Below are 22,444 nucleotides of genomic sequence, written 5' to 3'. Positions count from 1 at the left end.
GGTTACCAATTATGAAAGAGTTCAGCTGATCAAAATAACTAAGGAACAAGAGGCTTTTGATTATTGCAGTCCAAAGTACTGAAGTCAAACATTAGGAAGTTCTTAAGCAAATGCTGGAAAGGAACCATCATTTGTGAGAAAGGCCAGCCAGCTAGGATCCTGTGACAGGAACGCCAAATGTATTTGAAAAGTGATCTGACTGGCCTCAGAGGATGCTGTCTGGTGGGCCCTTTGGAGCTGGGACATAACAGTAAGTATAGGATTTTGTGTGCTGTGTCAATGTAGGGGTGTTTTAAAAAGTGTCTCAGAGGGGGAAAAAATGCAGCAAAGTCCAAATGAGTGGCAGAGGCAGGTTTAATGGCGTTACCTTTTTTTTTGTTTGCTTGTTTTTACATTCTAATGAGCCAAACCAAAAAAAAAAAATGCAGGTAAAAAAAAGTTTAATCACACAGCACTTTATACAGATATTATAAGTAATAGAGCATTCACATCTCCACATGAACAATGAACGCACTTTGAAGCATGGCCCCACCAGTCAATCCTGTTTTGTTCTTAAATACTGTACAGAATAGAATCAAGACTGCAAACGCCATCCCCAGTCCTGCCTCTGACCGCTCTCCCCACTGCTGCTGCTGCTGCTGCTGCTGCTAGCTGGTTATAGTACAGCACAGTTGTGGAGTCAGCTTAAGGCTAACAAGATGCATCATGCTTTGGCTTTTTTTTTTTTTTTTTGTCTTTTTCTTAAGTTTAAGGTTTTTGCCTTTATGAGATTTTAGTTTTTTTTTTTAAACCTTAAATATTACAATACATACACCAAAAATTACATAGCTGCAATGTGCTCAATAGCAACCTCATAACCTGGAGCTTCACATTATCAAAAGCTTAGAAAATGTGTAAACCTCTGTGCGTGTCTTGGGAGAGGCGTGAGGCCCCAGCTGGCTGTGGCTCACCTCGCCTGCAGAGTCCCTCACACCAGAATGGGCTGGCTGCTGCTGCTGCTGCTGCTGCTGCTGCTGCTGCTGAGGAAGGCTGGGGGCCCCTCTCTGGTATGAGCTTCATGTCACTTCTCCGTGTTGTCAAGTGGCTACTGTGATGACAGGGGCAGAGTCCTAGCACTTTGCTCCCTCCTACCTGCTGCGCTTTCCCTCCTGGGTGGTGGTGGCAGTGGGAGGAGCACATATATTCTCAGTTCGAAAAGGTTTTGAACTTAAGGAAACCAAAGTTGCTGCTTCTCCCATCTGGTTGGATTTAGGCTCAGCAAGGCACCTAGAGCTTTTACCTCCCCATCCACTCCATTATCCTCACTCTCCTTCTAGAGTGCTAACCCATCCCCTTTCTGTGCCACTGCCACCTTGCAGGTAACGAACTAGCACAGGCAAGGTTGGGAGAGGGTGCTGTGACTGATGGGACAGTCCCCAAGGAACAACTGTTCTGCTTGGGGCATGGACAGATAGGAGACAGCAGATTCTGGAGAGGGCAGAAGGAGTTAGATTGGGCAGCAGGGGAGCCAATTTAGAGGGCAAAGGGCCATCAAAGTGCGGCTTTCCCCTCTACGATGAATGCAAGGCACGGCCACTACTCCAGAGATCAGGTCTTGCCACTGATGAACAGAACGTGCAGGCTTAAGGACAACCCCAGTGCTATTCTCTGGGAACTTCTTGTGGCAAAGAAAAGGGGAAGGAAGAACTGGGTCTTTCTGTTTAGTTAGGAACTAACAGGGTGGAGAGGAGAAAAACTAAAAAATAACCTAGGAAGTTCAGATTCTCTTTGCTGCAAAAGAATCTCTTGCTCTAAGATTGCTTCAGACCAGGAATGGGAGTGCATCTAGAAACTCCTTTCACTTCAGCATCACTCACCTTGGGGGGATGAGGGCAGCAGAGGGCCCTCTCTTTGGGGATGGAAAAAGGAGGAGAAGGGAGACTCCAGGAGAGGGAGTGAGTAGCTAGCAGGCCAACCTCTCCCCACTGTGTCCACTGTCTTTTCAGTCTGGGGGTAGCTACTTGTCCTCTGTGCCCTCAGGGATGCCTGCCTCCACCAGGGCTGCCCGGAACTGTGCCAGGACCCCTCTGATGCTCTTGATAAAACCCTTAGAGAGTGGAAACAAGGGGAAGCCGATGTCTGGGTAGCCACTCTTCTCAGGTAGGAAGCTTCGGTAGCTCTTCCTCCGCTTCTTTGGTTTGACACTGGGTGGCACAGATGAGTCTGGGGTGGCCTCGGGAGTCTGCTCTGTAAAGTCCTTGCTAACTGAGGGTGCTGGCCCCTGGGCCCCACTCTCAGAGTCTGAACCCTGGGAAGCATCACCAGGAGCTACTCCCGCTTCCTCTGGCTCTTCCCGGCCAGAGTCAGATAACTCTGTAGCTGTGGGTGGCTCAGGTGAGCTGCCATCCCCTGGGGCCCCGTTGGGCAGCTCGTGGGCCCGCTCAAGGAGAGCATGGGTCTCTAGCCAGGATTCAATGCGGTTCACCAGCCGCCAGCCTCCTGTGCTGAAATGTTGCCGGATCTCCTGCTCAAAGACCTCAGGTGGACGTCGTAGCAGCTGGGTCATAGACTGTACCACTCTGATCAGTGCCATCTCATTATAGCAGCGGCTATTCTCATAGCCCTCCTGCAAGCCTCGGTCACTATCAAACCCTGCTTCATTGTAGTAAGGTTCATTCACCAGAATCAGGCCTGTAGGATTAATTAAGAAGGGGTAAAGTATAAGGGAATAAAGCCAGGTATCCAAAGAGAAGCCAGTGCTAAGGTCCCTTCAAAGATATTTGTAATATGAATTAGCATTTTTTAAGGAGCAGGGCAAATAGTATTAGCTTGATGCTGACTAATATTTCTGTCCACTACAACGTCCTCCTCCCTGCCCCACCAAGTCAGCTCTTCCCTATCTCAAGCCATTTGATCCCCTGGAAGCTCAATTTAGACAAGCCTGGAATTATGAATGAAGTCTTGCAAATCTATTTTTAACCTTGCTCAATTAAGAATTCAAGGAAGATGGTGTTATAACTCTGACCCAAGGAGAAAACTGTAACTCTTCCCAAAGAGACCTAGTGTCCAAAACCCTCTGCCACAAGCCCTCTTTTCTTTACTCTACTCATGCCACTGATTTACCTTGGATGGAGATGAGCACCTGTAGAAGGCTGGATTTGCTGGTCCATCTTTCTGTTCCCTGAAACACATATGGAAGAGTAGTAAATAACAGCACAGAGACATTCTTTGCTTGCTTGCCCCATTCTCCATTTTTATTCTAGCAACTCACCTTCCCGATCCATGTGCCTAGTAAGCTGACACACACCTTCCCATTGTCATATAGGTTGGGGTTCAACCGCCCACTGCACTGAGAGAGGTAGCAAAAGTGGGGTGGCACAGCAGGGTAAATGTTGGGGAGTTGGATGTCAAACAAGAAGAGGCCATCTTCATATGGGGTTCGAGTAGGGCCCTTAATCAAGGCTGAGAAGAGGTCCTGGAAGAAGAAGGATAAAGTCAACGATTATTGGGAAGAATTTGCTCAGCCAGGACACACTTTGTACTTTTCTATATTGAGATACATGAATCGTAGTAGCCTGAGCCACTGGAGTTCTGACATTAAAAGTTTGATGCATATAGTTATTTAGCATCTCCTTACTACTAGTTCACAACCCAATCTTTTTCATAGATCCTTAATGAATTTGTCAAAAAAGCTATGGAAGGAAGAAGGCAGTTTCAAGATTTGAAAAATGTTTAAAGGGAAGTTTTCCACTTTGCTCTCTCTTGGAGGTTCTTCTATTGACTGGATGAATACTTAAAGAGAATCCAACAGAAACCTTAAAGAAACAAAAGTGGCTTTTGCCATAATATGGAATATATATTGGTTAATATTCTGGACACAACATTCTGGGTTTATCAAGAAGACACTAAAATCTTAAGCAACAGCTGATTAGAATCATGGGAGTTTTCCTGGCCTTCTCTGAGGAGATACTTGTAATGTACAAAAGACTGGCAATAAGCCCTTGGTCTCCAGCTCCCCCGTAGCTGAGAAAGAATATGTTGTTCCCACAGGAGCCTGAGAGGATCAGGCCCTAGGAGGTGAGTCTAGGATATACAACTCTACTTTGGTGGGAAAGAGGCTATTAAGAAGCTCCCTCCCTCTACTTGCCATTCGGTCCTCAAAGGTTTTGACCATGATGCCATCTGGAAGTGAGGTAGCGAGCAGGGCCATCTCTTTCCTCACTGTGCTGAAGAACTTTTTGGCTTCTGGTGGCTGGAACTCAATCTTCTTAAATGAATGATTGACTAGAGGTGGGAAAGACCAGTTATTTCAGCAATATAGAGAAGGACCATGGGGAGACGTACCTAGAACGTAGGGTAGGGGGGAAGACTGCCAGCCAGGGGAAGCCCAGGTCACTGGGAAGTAGTGCCCCTCACTTCATGGCTTGGTATTTTTCCCCAGATAAATGAATAATAAAAATGCCCTTTATCTGACTCATCCTTTTTCTCTCTCCAATTAGGATTATTTGATTATCTTTAAGGGTCTCTTCATCTGGATCGGGGGGCTTTGGAGAAACAGCAAGTTGGAAGCAAGGCACAGGGGAAGGGGGCGCAGAAATGGAGTGGAGTGCCCTCATTCCAACAGGGGATATATCGACTCAGAAAGAACCCAGTGGGAATGAACCAGGGAAACAAGCAAGACCAGGGTGAGGGGCCAACTTACAGGGTGCGAATTCCAGTACAGAGAAGACCTCGCCCTTGGCACTAGTGAAAGTGACACCTGGCTTGCCACCACATTGCTGACAGAGCACTGGGGTTTCACTGGGCCACTCTGATCGAACAGGTGACTGAGCCTCAGCCTTTTCCTCTTTACGCTCCGCCTCTGGCATAGCCTCCATTTTTTCTTCCTCGGCAATGGCCACATTATCTAGTGTCTTTTTCAAATTTTCTTGCAGCTTCTTGATGTCATCCAGGAATTTCTTTTCCCGAGTGGGCTTCTCAGGCTCCACAGTGGGTGAGGTGGGAGAACCAGTCAGTAGCTGTTCAACTGTCATGTTCTTGAGACTTTCCAGGATCTTGATGGCCTCCTTTAGTTCACGGAAACTCTTTGGAGGCCCTTCCTTGCTAGCTTTCTCCATTAGCCCAGCTACAGGTGCAGCCATGGCGACAGCTCCCTGGATGGCGGCGGCTGCAGCTACGGCCTCTTCACTAATCACCACTCCTTTGTCCTCTTCAGTGATGGTTGGAAGCTCAGCAGGAGGTGGCACGGTGGGCTCATCTCCCTTGGGGTGCTCATCTTCCATCAGCCCATTGTCCGTTTCCCAGCTGTCACTTTCATCCTCCCATTCATCCGAGGAGGCCCCGCTGGTGCTACCATCTACAGAATCGTAGTCTGACTCCTCAATCTCTGACTCGATGTTATACAAGTGCTGGGCAGAGGAGGGGAAATACAACGGCAGCTCAGATTTTCAGAGTCTGGTTGTGGAAGTCACATCCCCACCAATGGAAAAGCGTTCTGAAGGGGCTCAAGGCAGGCTATTCATTGTAAGGGTTACCACGGCTTGTGCTCACACTGCACTTGGTTACATGACACATACCTGTTACCTCCTTTCTTGACTGTGCTAAACTCAGGAGTCTCAGCTCAGCCTCTTCAGTTTGGTTTGGACCAAGCTGGTCTTCTCCAAACCATTCCCCTGATTCTTTCATTTTCCCCTACAGAACCTGGGAAAGAGGACTGTCTGGATTACCTAACCAGCGCTCTTGCTCCACCCCGGCCCACACTGCTTCTCTCTGGACAGCTAAGCAGCTGTCCAATTGGGCTAAGGGGCCCAAGGGGAAAACCAAGGCAAATGGAACTTGGATCAGCTGACACTGCAGCAGTATCCCCTTTGTGGGGACACTCCAGGGAGTCTGGAACAAGTGACAGGAGAGGGAAGTGGGGAACATAGAAGATTGTGTCACATACTGTTCTCTCTCCCCAGATGGCCTCAGATAGGATGGTTACGATCCAAAACCTACTCTAGGCAAGGAGAGTTGGTCCATTAGAGCTCTGGCATGAAAGTAAGAGAATGGCAATCAAGCGGTCACTTTCCTTAGGCTAGCAAGGAATGGGGATTTTGAAAGTCCATGTGCCCTGAGCCTGCTATTTAGTACCCAAACTACCTTTCCTTGCTATTTCTTGTCTGTTCAGTTTTCACAAGAGCCTGTGTTTGTCAAGGATTATCAGTTTATCTGCAATATCAAGGCTCAAATTTTCATAGTCTGGTTAAGAGGCAAGCACTGGGTAAATGCAAAAGGAAACCAAGAAAATTTGGAAAGTTTGAGAGAACTTCTGAGAATCTAAAGACTTGGGGAACCTATGAAGGTAGGAGAAGACTAAACTAGATAGGGCTGGGACACGGAGTAATTTGGGGCAAAATTGGAGAGGTTACATCTCTTTTTTCCTTCTTCCTCTGTTTTCTCTTTTCAGTCAATACCTATCCAAGACCCTTCAAGAAACTGAAAAGAAAAATCTCTCCCATTAAATCTATTTCTGGAGAAGAAGGGAAAGAGGTATGAAAAGGAGAGGGCTAAGAGCTTTTCTTTCCTGTTCTGTAGCAGGAAAGCAAGAAAGTAGAACACTAAACCTTCTGATCAGACTATAGGCACCAATGAATTCAGGCCTATTCAGAATCTCTCACCTGGGGCAAGATGATTGTTTTTGAATTGTCGGCCCATACCACCTCCACCTTACTGCTGACATCCACACGGGCCACCTGGCCTACCGATGGCTGTGGGGCAAGAAGAAACAACTTGAGACATAAATTACCTTCTTAGGACACAACAGGGATTCGGGATATGCCATCTAGTTGAGGGATTTGGGATCCTGGCTTTGAGTACTTTAATACTTCACACCATATCAATACCCTCTGCTCCTGGGACTCCTCTGATTAAAAGGTGGACAACCTGCTATTTCTCAGACTTTACACTGGGCTGTCTGCCCACCCCAGGCACAACAAGGCTGCCTCCTTTTAGCTACCTTTCCTGATCGGCTCTGACTGAAGTAGTTCTTCTCTCTACTCCTACAGTACTTGTCTGTACTACTTTAGGTTGTCAGTATTTGTGAGTCACCTCCTCTACTGGATTGATTGTAAGTTTAAAGGTAAGGTCTAAAGCTTGTACATTTTTGTATTGCTTAGGAAGAATACTTTGTACATTAGATGATACAGGGAACTCCCCTGAGGAAATTCAGGCAGGCCAACACTTTCTCTCTTCAACTTATTATTTTCATGCCCTAGGCAGTGATGGGCAAACTACAGCCAGTAGGCCAGGTGCGGCCCTCCGAAATGTTCTATCCAGCTGCAAGACATTATTCCTAATCTGATGAATACCATGAGTAGGATATAATACAATGAAACTTCGAAAGAGTTGCCTTAGAAACAGACCGACAGATGAGCATTTCCTTTCCTTTGGCCCCCTCTTTAAAAAGTTTGCCCATCACTGCTCTAGGGCATCAAGTAACTTGGGCAGGGTGGCAATTACTGAAGCCAGGCCATTCTGTCTCTGCAGCTAGTTCTTCCCCTAACAGACTACATTCCCTCTCTGTCACTACACCACTCTGTAAGTAGGGGTACTCAGACATTTACTGAATGGTGTTTATCTTAAGAGGTCCTACCACTGAGGTGAGAGGCAAGTCACTCCTATAAATCCATGCTAGGATCTCTTGGAGATAGGGAGTTTTAGCTGGTCCTTTGATTAATAAACAGATTGAGCACCTATCAGTTACATAGAACTGAATTATATTCTGAAGAAAGTATGACCAGGTCCTGACTGCTGAGGCCATCTGGTGGCAAAAACAGAATCTGCAATTGCTTGATTTCTGTAACCAAACTGGAGTATAGATAGGAAGCTTCAGTTTGTTGTGCATTAATAAAAGGGCACCTCCTGTTCTGCTCCACAGGGGCTATGGATATAGGGCTATCTTAGCTACTATCCTACAACAGAGATGGGCTGAGTGAGAATATGTACAGCTGGTCAACTGTACCTCATCTTCCTTGGGGCCAGCAGCCCCTTCCTCAGCATTTCCTATTCGGATGACTATGTCTGTAGTCCGAAAACGAAAATCTGGGTGGTCAGCGATGTCATAAACGCTCACATCCTCTTCTTCTCCAAGTAGCTGCAATCACAACAGACTGTTATGGCCAGGCTATACTCTAGACTAATGATGGTGAACCTTTTAGAGACCAAGAGCCCAAAGTTTATGCAGCATGTGAGCCGCCCACCTTACCCCAGACGGGAGGAACGAAGTGCTCCCATTGGCTGCTGGGCAGAGGGGTGGGTGATGGGAGAAATGTCCTTAGACACACGTAGAGAGGGGGGAGAGGAGCAGCCTCTTCTGGCATGCTCTGGCACATGTGCCATAGGTTCGTCAACATGGCTCTAGACCAAGGATCCCTCACTCCTTCCTATACTATTCCCTCTAAGCATAGTTCACTCTGTAAGAGAAAGGAACAGCTGGACACTCACCTCTACATCATCCCCACTTGGCCGAAGCTTGAACCACTTCACCATGCAAGTTCGGCCAATGTGGTCCCCAGATTGTACTACTCCATAAACAGCTGGATCTGGACAGCTCTGGGCTATGAATTCGTACGAAAGAAGGTGATTAGCTGAGAAATTCTAGGGCATAGATGCTCACCCAATCTCACCCTGAATTCTGGCATGAAACTACCTCCTGCTTCATCTATACTTTTTCTTCTCCCTGTCCCAATTCACCCACGGTATGACTATTTATTCAGAGGAGTCATCATAATTCCTTCAATTACCACCTCTGATCCCATTTTAAACTTTGGTACAGAAACCTCTAAAACAACTTTTCTTTCCTCTTTTGATATCTGTAGCCCCTTCCAACTGAGGAGTGCCTTACTAGGCTGTCCCCTACCTCTCTTGTCTACGACGAAGTCCCCTGGGCAGAATTCATTGTTGTCCAAGTGGTGCACAGGGAAGAGTTCATTGGAACGGATGTTGGTTTCCACTGTGCCATCCTGCCACATCACATCTGCTGAGGTCATTGTGGTTACCACCTCCACTGCCACCCTACCAACATAGGGGTACCAGTGAGTTAGGATGGTGAGACTCATCCCTCCCCAAGATGACTCTCCTGTAGGCTAGAAAGCATGGAATGTCCTAATTTCAGGTTCTCTTAGAAGGATCAGAGGATTCAAGCCTGTACATCAGAGATCCTGCATGTGTTATCTAAGTCCCTTCTATTCTCCAGCGAGACTGTGGACACAATCTGGGAATACAGAGGCCATATGGTTCTACAGGTTGACCTTGGCACTGACCATTCTCCCCCCTCCAGGCAATCTTGTATAACACTTCATCCAGCAACTGCCTACAAGATACCTTGGCTGGGCTCCTTCTGAGCTTGTGAGTAGCTGAGGGTCCCCCAACCCCGAGTGACACATAAGCAGCAAATGAGATAGTGATTTCGGCTATCTTGCAGACCGAATCAGGCTAAATGAACCAATCCTTAGTCTCAATGTTGGCGTACCTGTCTCCTGGCTTGAATTCTCGAGATACCTTAGTCTTCTTCTTCTTATGCTTTCGCTTCAAGTTTTTGATAGACAAAGGGATGCTCTTCTTCCGACCAGGACCACTGCCACTCTGGGAGGAAGCAGTGGAGCTAGCTGAAGAAGTCACTGAGCTGGTGTCATCTGTATCATCAGCTGCTTCATCATCCGCATCCTGTTCCATTGACTGCAGTCTGTACTCTGAGGCTCCCTCTTCCTTGAGGAGGAAGGGGGGCTGTCGTTCCATATTTTCATCAGACCCTTCTAGACTCTCATCCTGAATTTCTGCTGGATGGATAGAGCCATTGGGAGATTCATCAGGAATGGATGAATCTCTTGTCTCACTCTTGGCTCTGGCTTCTCCTTTATCAAGGTCCCCTTCAGGATGATCCCCAGGGCCTGGGGAATCTGGGGAGCAGGACATGATCTTCACAATTTGCTTCTTCAGCAACCGCTTTACCTGGAGAGATTGAGGCATGGAGGAGGGAGAAGTACTAAGGTCAGAATGGCAAAATACCAAGTAGAATTAGGTCTGCTTGGCCAAGAACAGCCAGCCCAACTAATATGTAGATTTGCAAAAGAATAAATCAATACCAAAGAGAAAAAGCATTTGTTCAAAATGGGCTAAGACCCAAACTTGCTCTACATATCCCTGCTGCTGTTGGAAATAGACAACAACCTACTCCCAATTCTCTGGCTGTACCTTTTTGGCCACAAAGCCTTCACCCAGTACACAGTTTCTTTCTGGGCATTCACAGGTGATCTTGGCTGGTTCAACCTTGGCTGGGAAGACGTAAAGACAACGTTCCCCAAGTTGCCTCTGAGCATGGTCAAAACACCCAAGACGCTTCACTCTGTGAGAGGGAATTAGGAAAAAGGTGGTAAAGGAGCTGAGGTTCTGAGGGGCAGGCATTGTCCTATAACCCTTTCTTGTGACTCAGCTTAAGTGGAGAAGAAGGGGAACTAAAGACTTACCTAGCGAGATTCTCCTGTGTGATGATGGAAGGTGGGGGACTGACACTATCTGTGCCTCCTGGACAGAAACTTTTGGTAATCCATGTGACTTTCAACTCTACGACCTGTACCTAGGGTGGGTGGAAAGAGCTAATATTAGATAATAATAGATTCTTAGTGGCTTCAATTAAAAAGAGTAATGTGGAAAGCCTTGCTCTCTAAAACTCAGTTGGGACTCAGAAGCTGGCATACAAACTTGGAATGTGGAGCCTAATACTAATTGGCTCTGGACTAGTTCCCACCCTGAATTAACAACTCTTCTCCAAAGAAGAATCAATCATAGAATGTTAGAGCAGGAAGGACTCCTAAGAGGTCTAGTTTAACTCCATTATTTTCTAGGTGGAGAAACTATGCCCCCCCCCCCAAGGTGATGTGACTTGTCTTAAGTCACATAGCTAGAGACAAAATTAATATTAGAATCATATATTTAGAGACAGAGTCCAACCCCCTCATTTTACAGAAAAGGAAATTGATGCTCTAAAGTTAACAAGTATGACATGTTTAAGGTCATACTGTTAATAAGTGGCAGATTTAGGGTTTGAAACCCCAGAACCAGCATTCTTTCCACTAGCCTAGAACCTAGGTTGCCTAATTCTGAATCCAATGTTAGAGAATTGTCTCTACTGCATCACTCTGAATCCTAATTCGGAGAAGGGATATAATATTGTATATTCCTCTACTTTATTAATTACGTTAGTGTTCATCTAGCCTTTCTCAGAAAATACAGAAGTCACACTGCAGGAAGATTTCCCCAATCCGACAGTCCATTTTGTCATTGGATACCAAGCTTCTTAGTGAAGCTTTTTGCCACAAGACCTTTAAAAATCAAGATAATTCTGGGACTTAACATTATTTCTATAGAAAGAGTCCCTTTCTACGACTCCAAAGTAATCCTTGATTGACCCTACCTCCTCTACTACCACTCGGAATTTGCTCTTGGTGCTAAGCACAGGCTTGACACCTGACAGCCACTGTACACTGGAAAAGACCTTGGAAGGGCCAATGAGCACCTGGCCTGGGTAGAAGCCATAGGAATCATCAAAGAAAAGGCCCTGCATAAGAAAAGAGAGGAAAAGGAAATTTTCAGCAAAGGGTATTTCTGATAGCAGTCCACCTGTGGATGCTTCTCCCTCCACACTCACTCACACATACTCTGTCTCTTTCTCTCACCCTCCACCCATTCACAGGTACCACCTCACATGTTCACCTCACTATTCCCCAAGACAAGTCTTCATGCATCAGAAAGCATTGGAATGAGCAACTGGAAAGGGATATTGGTAAGCTGTCTACTTAGCAGTACCCTTTCCTCTGTAGGCCCCAAACTCTGAGGATAGGAGGAAGGATTTCTGAACCCCAAGAAATTTCTCCTGGGAAGGGAAAATTACCGAGTCACTGACATGGGGGCAAACATCATAGAGCTTGGAACCATCTTCTGTACTCATGGAACATCTGGAAACAAAACAGATTCAAAGTCTGAACACAAGACTTGAAGAAAGGTATTAGAGGTGTTCTCAGCTAGGTGACATGCTGACTAGAGTCCCTGAGGTGGAGTCTCTGAGCTGGACCCAGGAAAACAGCTTCTTTGCTTATCAGTACCAATTTAGGTTATTAAACAAAACAGATACTGCTAAAGAGAGTTACTATGCTTCCAACATACCAAATTGCTTTCTCCCCTAACTACCCATCTTTCTCAGTGAGGGAAAGAAGCTTTGCTAGAGTAAGCAAAAGCTAACCCTGACCCCAAAAATTAACCAATTTTAAAGCTTTTGAAAGTATTTTCCTCCTAAATATGATCTTGAACCCAGGCTGCTCTAGGCCAAAGAGGAAGAAACAAAGAATAAGAACATGACAAAAAGATAGCTTTGGGCTAGGTTCTTGGATCTAATGGGATAGAGATAAGAAGCAGAAATCTGATTTTCTTGATATATGGAACTCTTAGAGGAGGAAAATCCTTCTATCATTGCAGGCTGGCACCTTCTCTGCCACTTATAGTCTTTAAGAATTGCCTAGAGCAGGGAGAGGTTAAGTGACTTGTCCAGGGTCACACAGCCAGGATGGGTCAGAGGTCAGAATTTAGCCCAGGTGTTTTTATCTCTGAGGTCAGCGCTCCATTATATACCACATTGTTTCTCATACCCAAAGAGCTGTCCCAAATATCTGAAATACCTGTCACTGACCCACCATATGAACCTTTTCGTCACAATTTCCCTCAAAAACCCCTGGACTGTCCCTTCACAGGGCTGTTGGGCTCCTCTGAGTAGAAGGGAAAGATCTATCTACAGGTAAGTGAGGTACCTGGCTCCATTGGACAACTTCAGGATTATCTGGTTCTTCAAGTCATAGACCTTCCCTAGCCAGCAGTCATAGGCAATATAGTCCCCATACATGAAAGGCTGTTGACCAATCAGAGAAAGTAGTTGTAAAAGATGATACAGAATGTGTGTTCAAACTAGGATGGAGATCTTAGTGGTAACAGAGAGCTTATCATTCCACTGTAGCAAGGAGTGGACCTCATCAGTTTGTTACTTGGAAAAAATGTTTGCCATTGGCTGTGATATTGATTAGTCACTCAAAGAATAGACACAGTCACTGAAAGACCTCAAAATGAGGTATTGGGGAAAGAGGTATTGGGACACTGGATCTGACACCCTGGGGAAGATGGGGAAAAGTATATGTTCCATATTTTGACTCTTTGGTCAGCTACGTTTAGAAAAAGAATGGGAAAGAAGCAATGTCCTTACCCTAGGAGGGGACAATTGAACCCAAGAGAGAAAAAAGATGGGACAGGGATTATGGGGGGAAGATCTCTGAGGCCCAGCTTACCCAGATATGCTGCAGGTCCTTGCTGTTGACAGGGTAGAGGATACAGTTGGTACCAACAAGTTTCACAGCACAGTCAATGTTCACATCAATCACAGTCCCACACTGACTATCCTAAAAACAAGGTCACACAAGGTTCAGAGTTATAGGCAACAGTGACATACACTACCAGTTTCCAAAACCACTGGGGTCCCTTGTTAGGGGGAGAGCCTATGGGCAGGGAACTCAACTGCAGGCACTGTCACAGAGACCTTGACATCATTTTCTTCCACAGACATAAATAAAAAGACTGACTTACTTCATCTGTCAAGATTGACATTTGGGAGATAATAAGGAAAAAGACTTGTACAAAAATATTTATAGCCACACTCTTTGTGGTGACAAAAAATTGGAAAATGTGAGAATGTCCTTCAATTGGGGAATGGCTGAACAAATTGTGGTATCTGTTGGTGATGGAATACTACTGTGCTCAAAGGAATAATGAACTGGAGGAATTCCATGTGAACTGGAATGACCTCCAGGAACTGATACAGAGTAAAAGGAGCAGATCCAGGAGAACATTGTACACAGAGACTGATACACTGTGGTACAATCGAACAGAACAGACTTCTGTACTAGCAGCAATACAAGAATCCAGAGCAAGGCTGAGGGACTTATGAGAAAGAAAATTAGCCATATCCAGAGGAAGAACTGTGGGAGGAGAAACACAGAAGAAAAACAACACATGGGGATATTATTGGGGATGTAGACACTAAACAATAACTCTAGTCCTACTATCAACATGGAATTAGGTCTTAATCAGTGATACATGTAAAACCCAGTGGAATTGTGCATTGGCTAAGGGGATTTAGGGGGATTTGGGGAAAGGGAAAGGACATGAAACTTGTAACTATGGGAAAATATTTTTTAAAAAAAGATTGGCATTTGGGGAAGAGGCACAAAGATATACAATGTAGCACTTACACTTGAGCTCATGTGTCGGACTACGTCACGGGGCACCACAGAACGATCCTCTAATTTCAACTGCAGAAGAAACAGAAAAGGACATATGTAAAAACAACCTCTGAAAGTACTGTCTATATTTTTTATTTGATTGAAAAGCATAGATAAGCACAATCCAGAGATCATCTAACATTTCATTTTAGCCAACAGTTTCAACTTTTTCTCCCACAGAGTTCTCTCTCCCTCCCCATCCCCTGGAACTGCTTAAAAGGGGGCAAATTCCTCTGAGTAGTTTGTTCATTTGTTCGTTTGTTCCTTCCTTTCTTTCTATCTACAGTAAAAGTATTAATGAATAAAGGGAGGGCTAAAAAGTGGGCATCTTTGGGGAAGAAAGTGAATCAAAAGCCTCAGATGTGTTTCATAGTCCCTAAATTGAGCTTTGACTGTGTAGGGAATCTGAAATTAGGTTAGGAGGACACCTTGGGTGGCTATTCTGAAACAACTCTAATCACTGGATACCAAGCATTCTAATCTGGGTTATCTCTTCCAAACAGCTGCAACCCCTGCTGCTTATCAGGGCAAAAGAGTATGAAGGGGGTCTTGCTGAGTAACTCTCAAGGAAAGATCCCCTTTGGAGGCTGGCCAATGACATAAAAACATCTGATATGGTGATTAATAAACATTCGTCATAGTCAACAACAACGCCGACAACTAATGTCTTTCTCACATAAATGCCTACTTCTCCCCTTCTCTCTGACAAGCACTATTTCTTTACTTACACAATGCGTAGTAAGAAACAGTTTTTTCATATGGTCAATTTGGGGACCAATCTACCTTATAAATTCCTAATGCCCAAAGCTGCTCCTAGGTAGGCAATCTTCACTACTATGGTGACAGCTGTATTTTCAGAAGAGCCCCAAACACTTCCCCCCAACAGGAAACAACAGATTGCTAATGTGAGTTATTACTTTACAAAGTATGGACTGACAAGTCACCCCACCCCTGCCCTCCTAGCTTCCACTGTTTACAACCTCAAGAAGCACCCCAACATAAATCTTCTCAGTTCTATATCCCCAAAGCATTGAATTGTCTTGCTGTGTCAGATGGGAAAATGGAAGCATAAAGGAGCTTCACAAAGGATAGATTCTGTTCATAGCAGAGCTTCAATCTTACATAGGAGGGGAAAGCAATTTATTCTACATGCCACAAGCAGCTCATTGGTCTTTTTCTAAGGTTTCCTCTAGACCAGGAATATGCATTCTAAACAAGATGCAGATGCTTTGAAAGTATAGGTGGCATACAAACTCCCAAGCATGGAAGAGAGGTACCACCCTTGACAACTGACAAACTTACTGTCCCAACCTTCCAGGAAGCAACTTAGTGTGAACCACTTAAGAGTAGCATTGACCTTCCCACAAATTAAGGTGGGTACAAAGAAGAGGGAGAGAGATCTAGGATGTGACAAAAATGGATTAATCACATGTAACTCAATCCCCTGGGTTATTCTTTCAAAATGAAATGTCCTTAGTCTTTCCCAGGAAGAAGATCTGGGAATATACAATAGGCCAAAGATTCTCCCTTTCTACGTCCAACAACAGTAACAAACTCACAGAAAAACAGAGACCAGGATCAGGAGTTGGTCTTCAGTGGTTCCCAAACTTTTTTGGCCTACTGCCCCCTTTTCAGAAAAAATATTACTTAGCCCCCTGGAAATTAATTTAAAAAAATTTTAATAGCAATTAATAGGAAAGATAAATGCACCGGTGGCCATCACCCCCCACCCCGGATTGCTGCAGTGCCCACTTTGGGAATCACTGGTCTATATGAACATGCAGAATAGTGTTAGTAATGCTGTGAATAGGGTCACACAATCTAAGGCTGAAAACCCTTAAGAACAGGTATTATTTAATGTCCTAACAAATCATGTCACCATCCCTCTCTGAAACCTCTCCAAACCCTTCTCTAGTTCTTATTCTACATGCATGTCCTTTAGAATCAGTGAGACTAATACCTGATCCTTAAGTCAGTTGCATCTACATTCTGGACTTATTCTTGTTTCTTGGATTGCTCAGCAACTCTTACGTGGCCCTGTTCTCACTCCTATTCTAGCCTCTTGTACCAGATGCTCAGTGTGTCCCTTTCTTGCAAAAGGAAGAAAGCAAGAGGACAACTTATTAATTTTCTGGTTTTTCTCCATTTTAACTATATGGGAGGGCATAGGGTTCCTTTGAAGCTAATCTCAAAGTACTGACTAATTTATATTAATTGTCTATCTGATGTCATAATTTGTTCCATCTCCTTCAATTAGAACATCTAATTATTCTTGCCTCTATTTATAGATCAGAAGTGAGGAATATGAGGAGTAGGAAAGAGTTGGGCCCAAGACTAAGATAGTAAATTTATTATATTTCTCTCCAATCCTGCACCAATGATAACATTTTCCAACACTTAAAAGTTCACAACTGGCACCTTTCTTAACTTTCTATGGAAGTTAAACCAAGCAAAGAATTGAGATATGTGGTAGGGAAAGGATGTGCCACTACTGTACTGAGATAATGGGGCCTAAATTGCATAAAATAATTGTAGATTCCTCAGATTAGAATCAAGCTCTCAAAGTCCCTTTCTTTTCTAGTTGAATATCTTCATCTTCCTCTCAATTTTCCCTCAAAGATCTACCATGGAAGGAGAATAAGTAGTACTGCTGAGAGTACACTAAACCATTGTAAATGCTTACTTAAAGCATTTATACTTTGTCACTACATTTTTGAAAGAATACTATTTCCAATGTACTGAGGAAAAAACTTGAGGCAGTTATATAATCATTGGACTAACGCAGAGATAACAAATAAATGTAGGTGGTGAAAAACTGGTAGAATATCAATTCCCTTTCTCCTTCTGAGGAGACATTATAGGGAGAGAATTCCTTTAGTGCATTGCGAGAGAGAGTTTACTAGGAACTTTGCCTTTATACTGCGGTAGGGGCTATGAGTTCTTGCTAGAAACTTTAACTGTCCATTTGGCTTTGAACCTTTAAAGCAGTAAGTACTGCTGAAGCCTTGAAATTTTTTTTTCTTGGGGGAGGGTGGTGGTGAAAGGATATATGAAATGAGAGATGGGTTTGGACAAAACCTTTATAAATGAGCAGGGTGTGGTAATAAGCGCAAGAACCAGTGGATCCCAATATATTAGTTGGGAATCTTTTTTCCTAAGGACTAAGGAAGAAGGTCAAGATCAAAGAATTCTCTTTATGTACAGAAAGATCTGGTCATTTCTTAGAAGAGAACAATCTCACCACAGAATTCTGGTGGTGGAGGCTGAGTAAATTACATGTGTCCCAAAAGTCTTGATATTGCACTAAGATTTTTAAGACACCCTAAAAATCTACACTATTTTTTATTTAAATAAAGTTTTATTTTCAAATTATATTGGCAAGTACAAATATTTACATATATAAACAAGAGTAAAAGAAAATTAGAAAAGCAAAACTAAAAATGATTGTAAATAATTTAGTGATTTTCCTAAAGTGCTCAAAAGCTTCATCATAACAGAAATAGAATAATGGTTAGAAAAAGAACCCAATTCTGGGTCATTACCCTATCCTACCAAATAAATCCTGGTGGTTCCCTATTACTACTTTTTTTTACTTTTACCTTCTGTTTTAAAATTGATTCTAAGCATCAATTCCAAGGCAGAAGAACAAACAGTAAGGGCTAAGCAATGGAGGTTAAGTGACTTGCCCAGGGTCACACAGCTAGGAAGTATCTGAGGTCCTCCCATCTCTAGATCTAATTCTCTGTCTACTGAGTCACCTTGCTGGACCCTCCCTATTACTTCTAAGATCAAATATAAATTGCTCTGTTTGATTTTAAGTCTTTCACAATGTAGTCTCAGATGACCTTTCAGACTCCTTATTTCCTTCATGTATATAATAGCCTAGCTAAACTGGCCTCTTCACTGTTTCTTAATCATGATGTTCCCTCCTCCATGTCTTTGTACCAGCTTTACCCCATTCACTTCCAACTTTTAAAATCCCTTTTAAGGCTCAGGTCAGGTGCTCACTTCTACATGAAGCCTTTCCTGATGTCTCCAGCTACTGTTGCTCCCCATCCCTTACCAAATTATCTTGAATCTATTTTATAAAAATTTATATATGTACATGTTCTCTTCCCTAGCTAAAATGTAAGCTCTTTGAGGCAGGAGCTGTTTGACTTCTCTCTCTATCCCCATATCACTCAACAATGAATGTTTCTTATATGCCAGGAACTGTGTTATACAGTAAGTGCTGGGGGTACAAGAAAAAAAAAAAAAGAAAAGTTACTGTCCTCAGTGTTCACATTCTAATCTAGTGTGGTGGGAGAGAACAACATATACACGTGGCAGGAGATGGGAGGTTGTAGGTTCAAATCTGGCCTCAAATCTTTCTAGCCATGTGACTCTGGACAAGTCACTTAACCGTGACTACCTAGCCCTTACTGTTTTTCTGCCATAGAACCAATACAAGGTATTGGGGAGAGTCTCCTGCAGAAGGGGGCATTTGAGTTGGGTCTGGAAAGACACCTGAGATTCTAAGAGGTAGAGATGACACAGACTGTCACATGTGAAGAGCAGCAAGAATGTTAGTCTTGACAAATCACAAAGAATAAAGAGGGGAGAAAAGTGTAAGAAGACTGGAAAGGCAGGAAAGAAGGAACCAGGTTGTGAAAAGCTTTAAAAGCAAATAGAAGAATTCACATTTTATCCTGGAGGTGACAGGAAGTCAATGGAGTATAAGGAGGGGATGACGCAGTCAGACTAGCATTTTAGGAAAAGATGTTCCATTGTAGTATGTTAGCTTCAAGTAGGATGGCCTGGAGTGGAGAGAAACCTGAGGCAAAGATAACAATTAGGAGGCTCCTGCAAAGTTTAGATTTGAACTAGGATGGTAGTTGTATGTGTGAGAAGCGGATGATGACATGGACATCACAGTGAAAGACATTATATTATAAGATTTGGCATGGGGTGAAGAGTTGAGGATGACTTCAAGGTTTTGGACCTGGGTGTCTGGGATGATGGTGGTGCCTTCAGTGTAATAGGGATGCACTTTTTGCATTTTTGCAAGAAGAGAGAATTCCTGGGAAATAAGATAAATTCTGTTTTGACTACCTGGTATATTATAGGTGCTTAATAAATGCTTACTGACTGTATGTGCTCATAAATGTCTATGCTTTATTTAGAGTTTTAAAAGCAATATAAAAAATGTCTACTGGGGGCAGCTTGGTAGCTCAGTGGTTTGAGAATCAGGCCTAGAGACGGGAGGTCCTAGGTTCAAATCCGGCCTCAGACACTTCCCAGCTGTGTGACCCTGGGCAAGTCACTTGACCCCCATTGCCTACCCTTACCACTCTTCCACCTATGAGCCAATACACAGAAGTTAAGGGTTTAAAATAAATAAATAAATAAATAAAAATATCTACTGATGTCATAAAGTTGTCACCATATTTGCTTGTTTTCATGACCCTTTTAAAACTTATTTTCAGACAGATGGGTGGGAGATTTTAAATCCCCCACATGGTAGGGATTTTAAGTCTTGATGTATAAACAGTAATTCATAGCAGTAGTCTTCCAAATTCAAAGATGTTACACTTGAATAATGAAGAATTCACTCCCACTCCTCATCCCTTTGATGCTCAAGAAATAGAACTCTTGACTCATAGAAGCAATTTCCAAAGAGACTGGTTCCATTAGCACTAGAGGGCACTGTGTAAGCAATTAAGCTCTACTTAGAAGATTGAAATATAAAGACAAATTGATTATGTGCTCTGGTAAATCTTAGGACCTACAGCAGTGATGGCGAACCTATGGCACAGGTGTCAAAGATGGCACGCAGAGCATTCTATGTGAGTATGTGGCTACCCTCTCTCCCCATCCACCACCCCCAGAGTTTGTTACTAGAAAGGCAGAGGGACTCAGGCACAGCTGCTCCCCTCTCCCTCTCCACTGTGTCTGATGACATTGTTTCACATCATCTACTCTTCTGCCCAGCAGCCCAATGGGAGCACACAGGGGTAAGGTGGGCAGCTTATAGACAGCAGAGTGCTCAGGTCACTCTCCTCCCCCTCTCTGTACTCGCTGAGGATATTCCTCACTTCACCAGTCCCTCGTCCCAGCAGCCCAATGGGAGTGCTTCCTCCCTCCCCTGTGTGTGGGAAGTGGGAGGAGAGTGGTAGGCATGGTGAACCCAGCACTTGGTAGGGGGATGGGCCCAGCATTCCAACTCTAAAAGGTTTGCCATCGCTGACCTATAGCATCAGCCTGAATTCAGAGCAATAACTCTGCCAAGGAAGAGATAAAAATCAAAATGTATACCAGATGCAGACCCTGGGGACAAATATCAATATTTTTCATTTGTAAAATGGACAGGTTGGACTAGATGATCTCTAAAGCCCCCTTTTCTTTTCTAATATCCTACAAATCTGTGATCAATACAGCATAGCAATAATCAATGGGTGTCTAAATAGCAGCATAACATTTCTTGGGAAAGTCCTTCAGAGACCAAGAAGCTTTTAAGGCTGCTAAAAGCTACCCCAGGATAATGGAGGTTTTTTATTCCTAGATTCTCCTCCTCAAACAGGGATACACTAGTAGACCTGGATTGAGGAATGGGGACTCAACCAAATCAAGTTTTACAATATAACCTCAACATTCTAAAGTATCATAAAGATGATAAAGATAGAAAGTGAGGACAGGTCAAAGGCACTGGGGGTAATGGACAACAGTGGAAGATTACTGCAACAGGAAAGCCAATTCAGCACCTACATTCTGTACCAGCTAGAATTCAAAAGAAATTCTGAAAGACCAATTTAAGGAGCTCATGCCCGGCCTGGACAGCAAAAAATGACAGACTTGCATAGCAGGACACAATTTTTTACTACTGTTTTCTGATATTTTAGGCTTCAGATTTTCTCCCTACCTCCTCCCACCCCCAGAGGTGATAAACAGTTTGATATAGGTTACACCAGTGATTTTACATAATACATATTTTCATATTGCTCATGCTGGGACAGAAGATATTTATCATACATACAATAAAAAACCCATTAAGCTAATAAAGTGGAAGATGAGAATGCTTTGATCTGCAATTGGACTCCAATAATACCTCCTTTGGTTTTGGATAGCATTTTTCATCATTGTCCTTTGTGGATATCTTGGTAACTTACTTTGCTGATAATAATTTAGTCCTTCACAGTTTATTATCATATAATATTTCATATTATTGTATAATATATATTATTGTATATAATATTGTTTTCCTGGTTCAGCTCACTTCATTTTGCATCAATTCATAGAAATCTTTCCAAGTTTTTCTGAACTCATTCTGTTCATCATTTCTTATGGTGCAATAGCACTATCTATACCATTACAACCATATACCACAACTTGTTCATCCATTCCCCAAGAGATGGACAACCTTTCAGTTTCCAATTCTTTGCCACTAAAAAAGAGCTGCTAAATATATTTTTATACAGATAGGTCCTTTTCTCTTATCTCTGATCTCTTTGGGATACCAGTAGTAGAATTTTGGGTCAAAGGATATGCATAGTTTTATGGCCTTTTGAGCGCAGTTCCATCTTGCTCTCCAGAATGGTTGTATCACTTCACAGTTCTAACATCAACATATTAGTGTCCCAATTTTCCCACACCATCTCCAACACTTATCATTTTCCTTTTTGGTCATGTTAGCCAATCTGACAGATGTGAGGTGGTATCTCAGAATTGTTTTAATTTGAATTTCTCTAATTGACAGTGATTTTTTTCATTTTAACTTCTTCCTCTGATAACTGTCCTTTGACTATTTCTCAATTGGAGAATGCTTTGCATTCTTATAAATTTGACTCCATTCTCCATATATTTCAGAAATGAGGCATCTGTCAGAGACACTTGCTAAAAATTCCCTGCCCCCCCAAATTTATTATTTCTCTTCTAATCTTTGTTGCATTGGTTTTGTTTGTACAAACCCTTTTAAATTTAATATAATAAAAATTATACATTCCATTTTCCATAATGTTCTCTATGTCTTGTTTGGTCATAAATTCTTCTGTTATGCAAAAATCTGACATGGTAAACTTTTCCATTTTCCTCTAACTTTTTTATGGTGCCACCCTTTATTTCTAGATCAAGAA

General features: G+C 43.2%; 1 protein-coding gene across 1 annotated transcript in view; it reads right to left on the bottom strand.

The window, feature by feature from the left end:
* Positions 1 to 336: 336 nt before the first annotated feature.
* UBE2O (ubiquitin conjugating enzyme E2 O) overlaps positions 337 to 22,444 on the bottom strand; it is a 77,001-nt gene continuing 54,893 nt past the window's right edge. Inside the window, exons 2-18 of the mRNA XM_044674713.1 lie at positions 14,307 to 14,366; positions 13,347 to 13,457; positions 12,819 to 12,916; positions 11,909 to 11,972; positions 11,432 to 11,575; positions 10,485 to 10,594; positions 10,213 to 10,363; positions 9,491 to 9,969; positions 8,879 to 9,033; positions 8,464 to 8,576; positions 7,982 to 8,113; positions 6,639 to 6,728; positions 4,682 to 5,387; positions 4,127 to 4,263; positions 3,251 to 3,454; positions 3,103 to 3,160; positions 337 to 2,670 (exon numbers count right to left, since the gene is read on the bottom strand). Of these exons, the coding sequence (XP_044530648.1) occupies positions 1,997 to 2,670; positions 3,103 to 3,160; positions 3,251 to 3,454; positions 4,127 to 4,263; positions 4,682 to 5,387; positions 6,639 to 6,728; positions 7,982 to 8,113; positions 8,464 to 8,576; positions 8,879 to 9,033; positions 9,491 to 9,969; positions 10,213 to 10,363; positions 10,485 to 10,594; positions 11,432 to 11,575; positions 11,909 to 11,972; positions 12,819 to 12,916; positions 13,347 to 13,457; positions 14,307 to 14,366 (3,486 nt within the window). The 3' untranslated portion in view covers positions 337 to 1,996. The remainder of the gene's footprint in view (positions 2,671 to 3,102; positions 3,161 to 3,250; positions 3,455 to 4,126; positions 4,264 to 4,681; positions 5,388 to 6,638; positions 6,729 to 7,981; positions 8,114 to 8,463; positions 8,577 to 8,878; positions 9,034 to 9,490; positions 9,970 to 10,212; positions 10,364 to 10,484; positions 10,595 to 11,431; positions 11,576 to 11,908; positions 11,973 to 12,818; positions 12,917 to 13,346; positions 13,458 to 14,306; positions 14,367 to 22,444) is intronic.

Source organism: Gracilinanus agilis, chromosome 4, assembly GCF_016433145.1.
Source record: "Gracilinanus agilis isolate LMUSP501 chromosome 4, AgileGrace, whole genome shotgun sequence".
NCBI classification, from domain to species: Eukaryota; Metazoa; Chordata; class Mammalia; order Didelphimorphia; family Didelphidae; genus Gracilinanus; species Gracilinanus agilis.
This window is presented reverse-complemented; position numbering and strand designations above follow the sequence as displayed.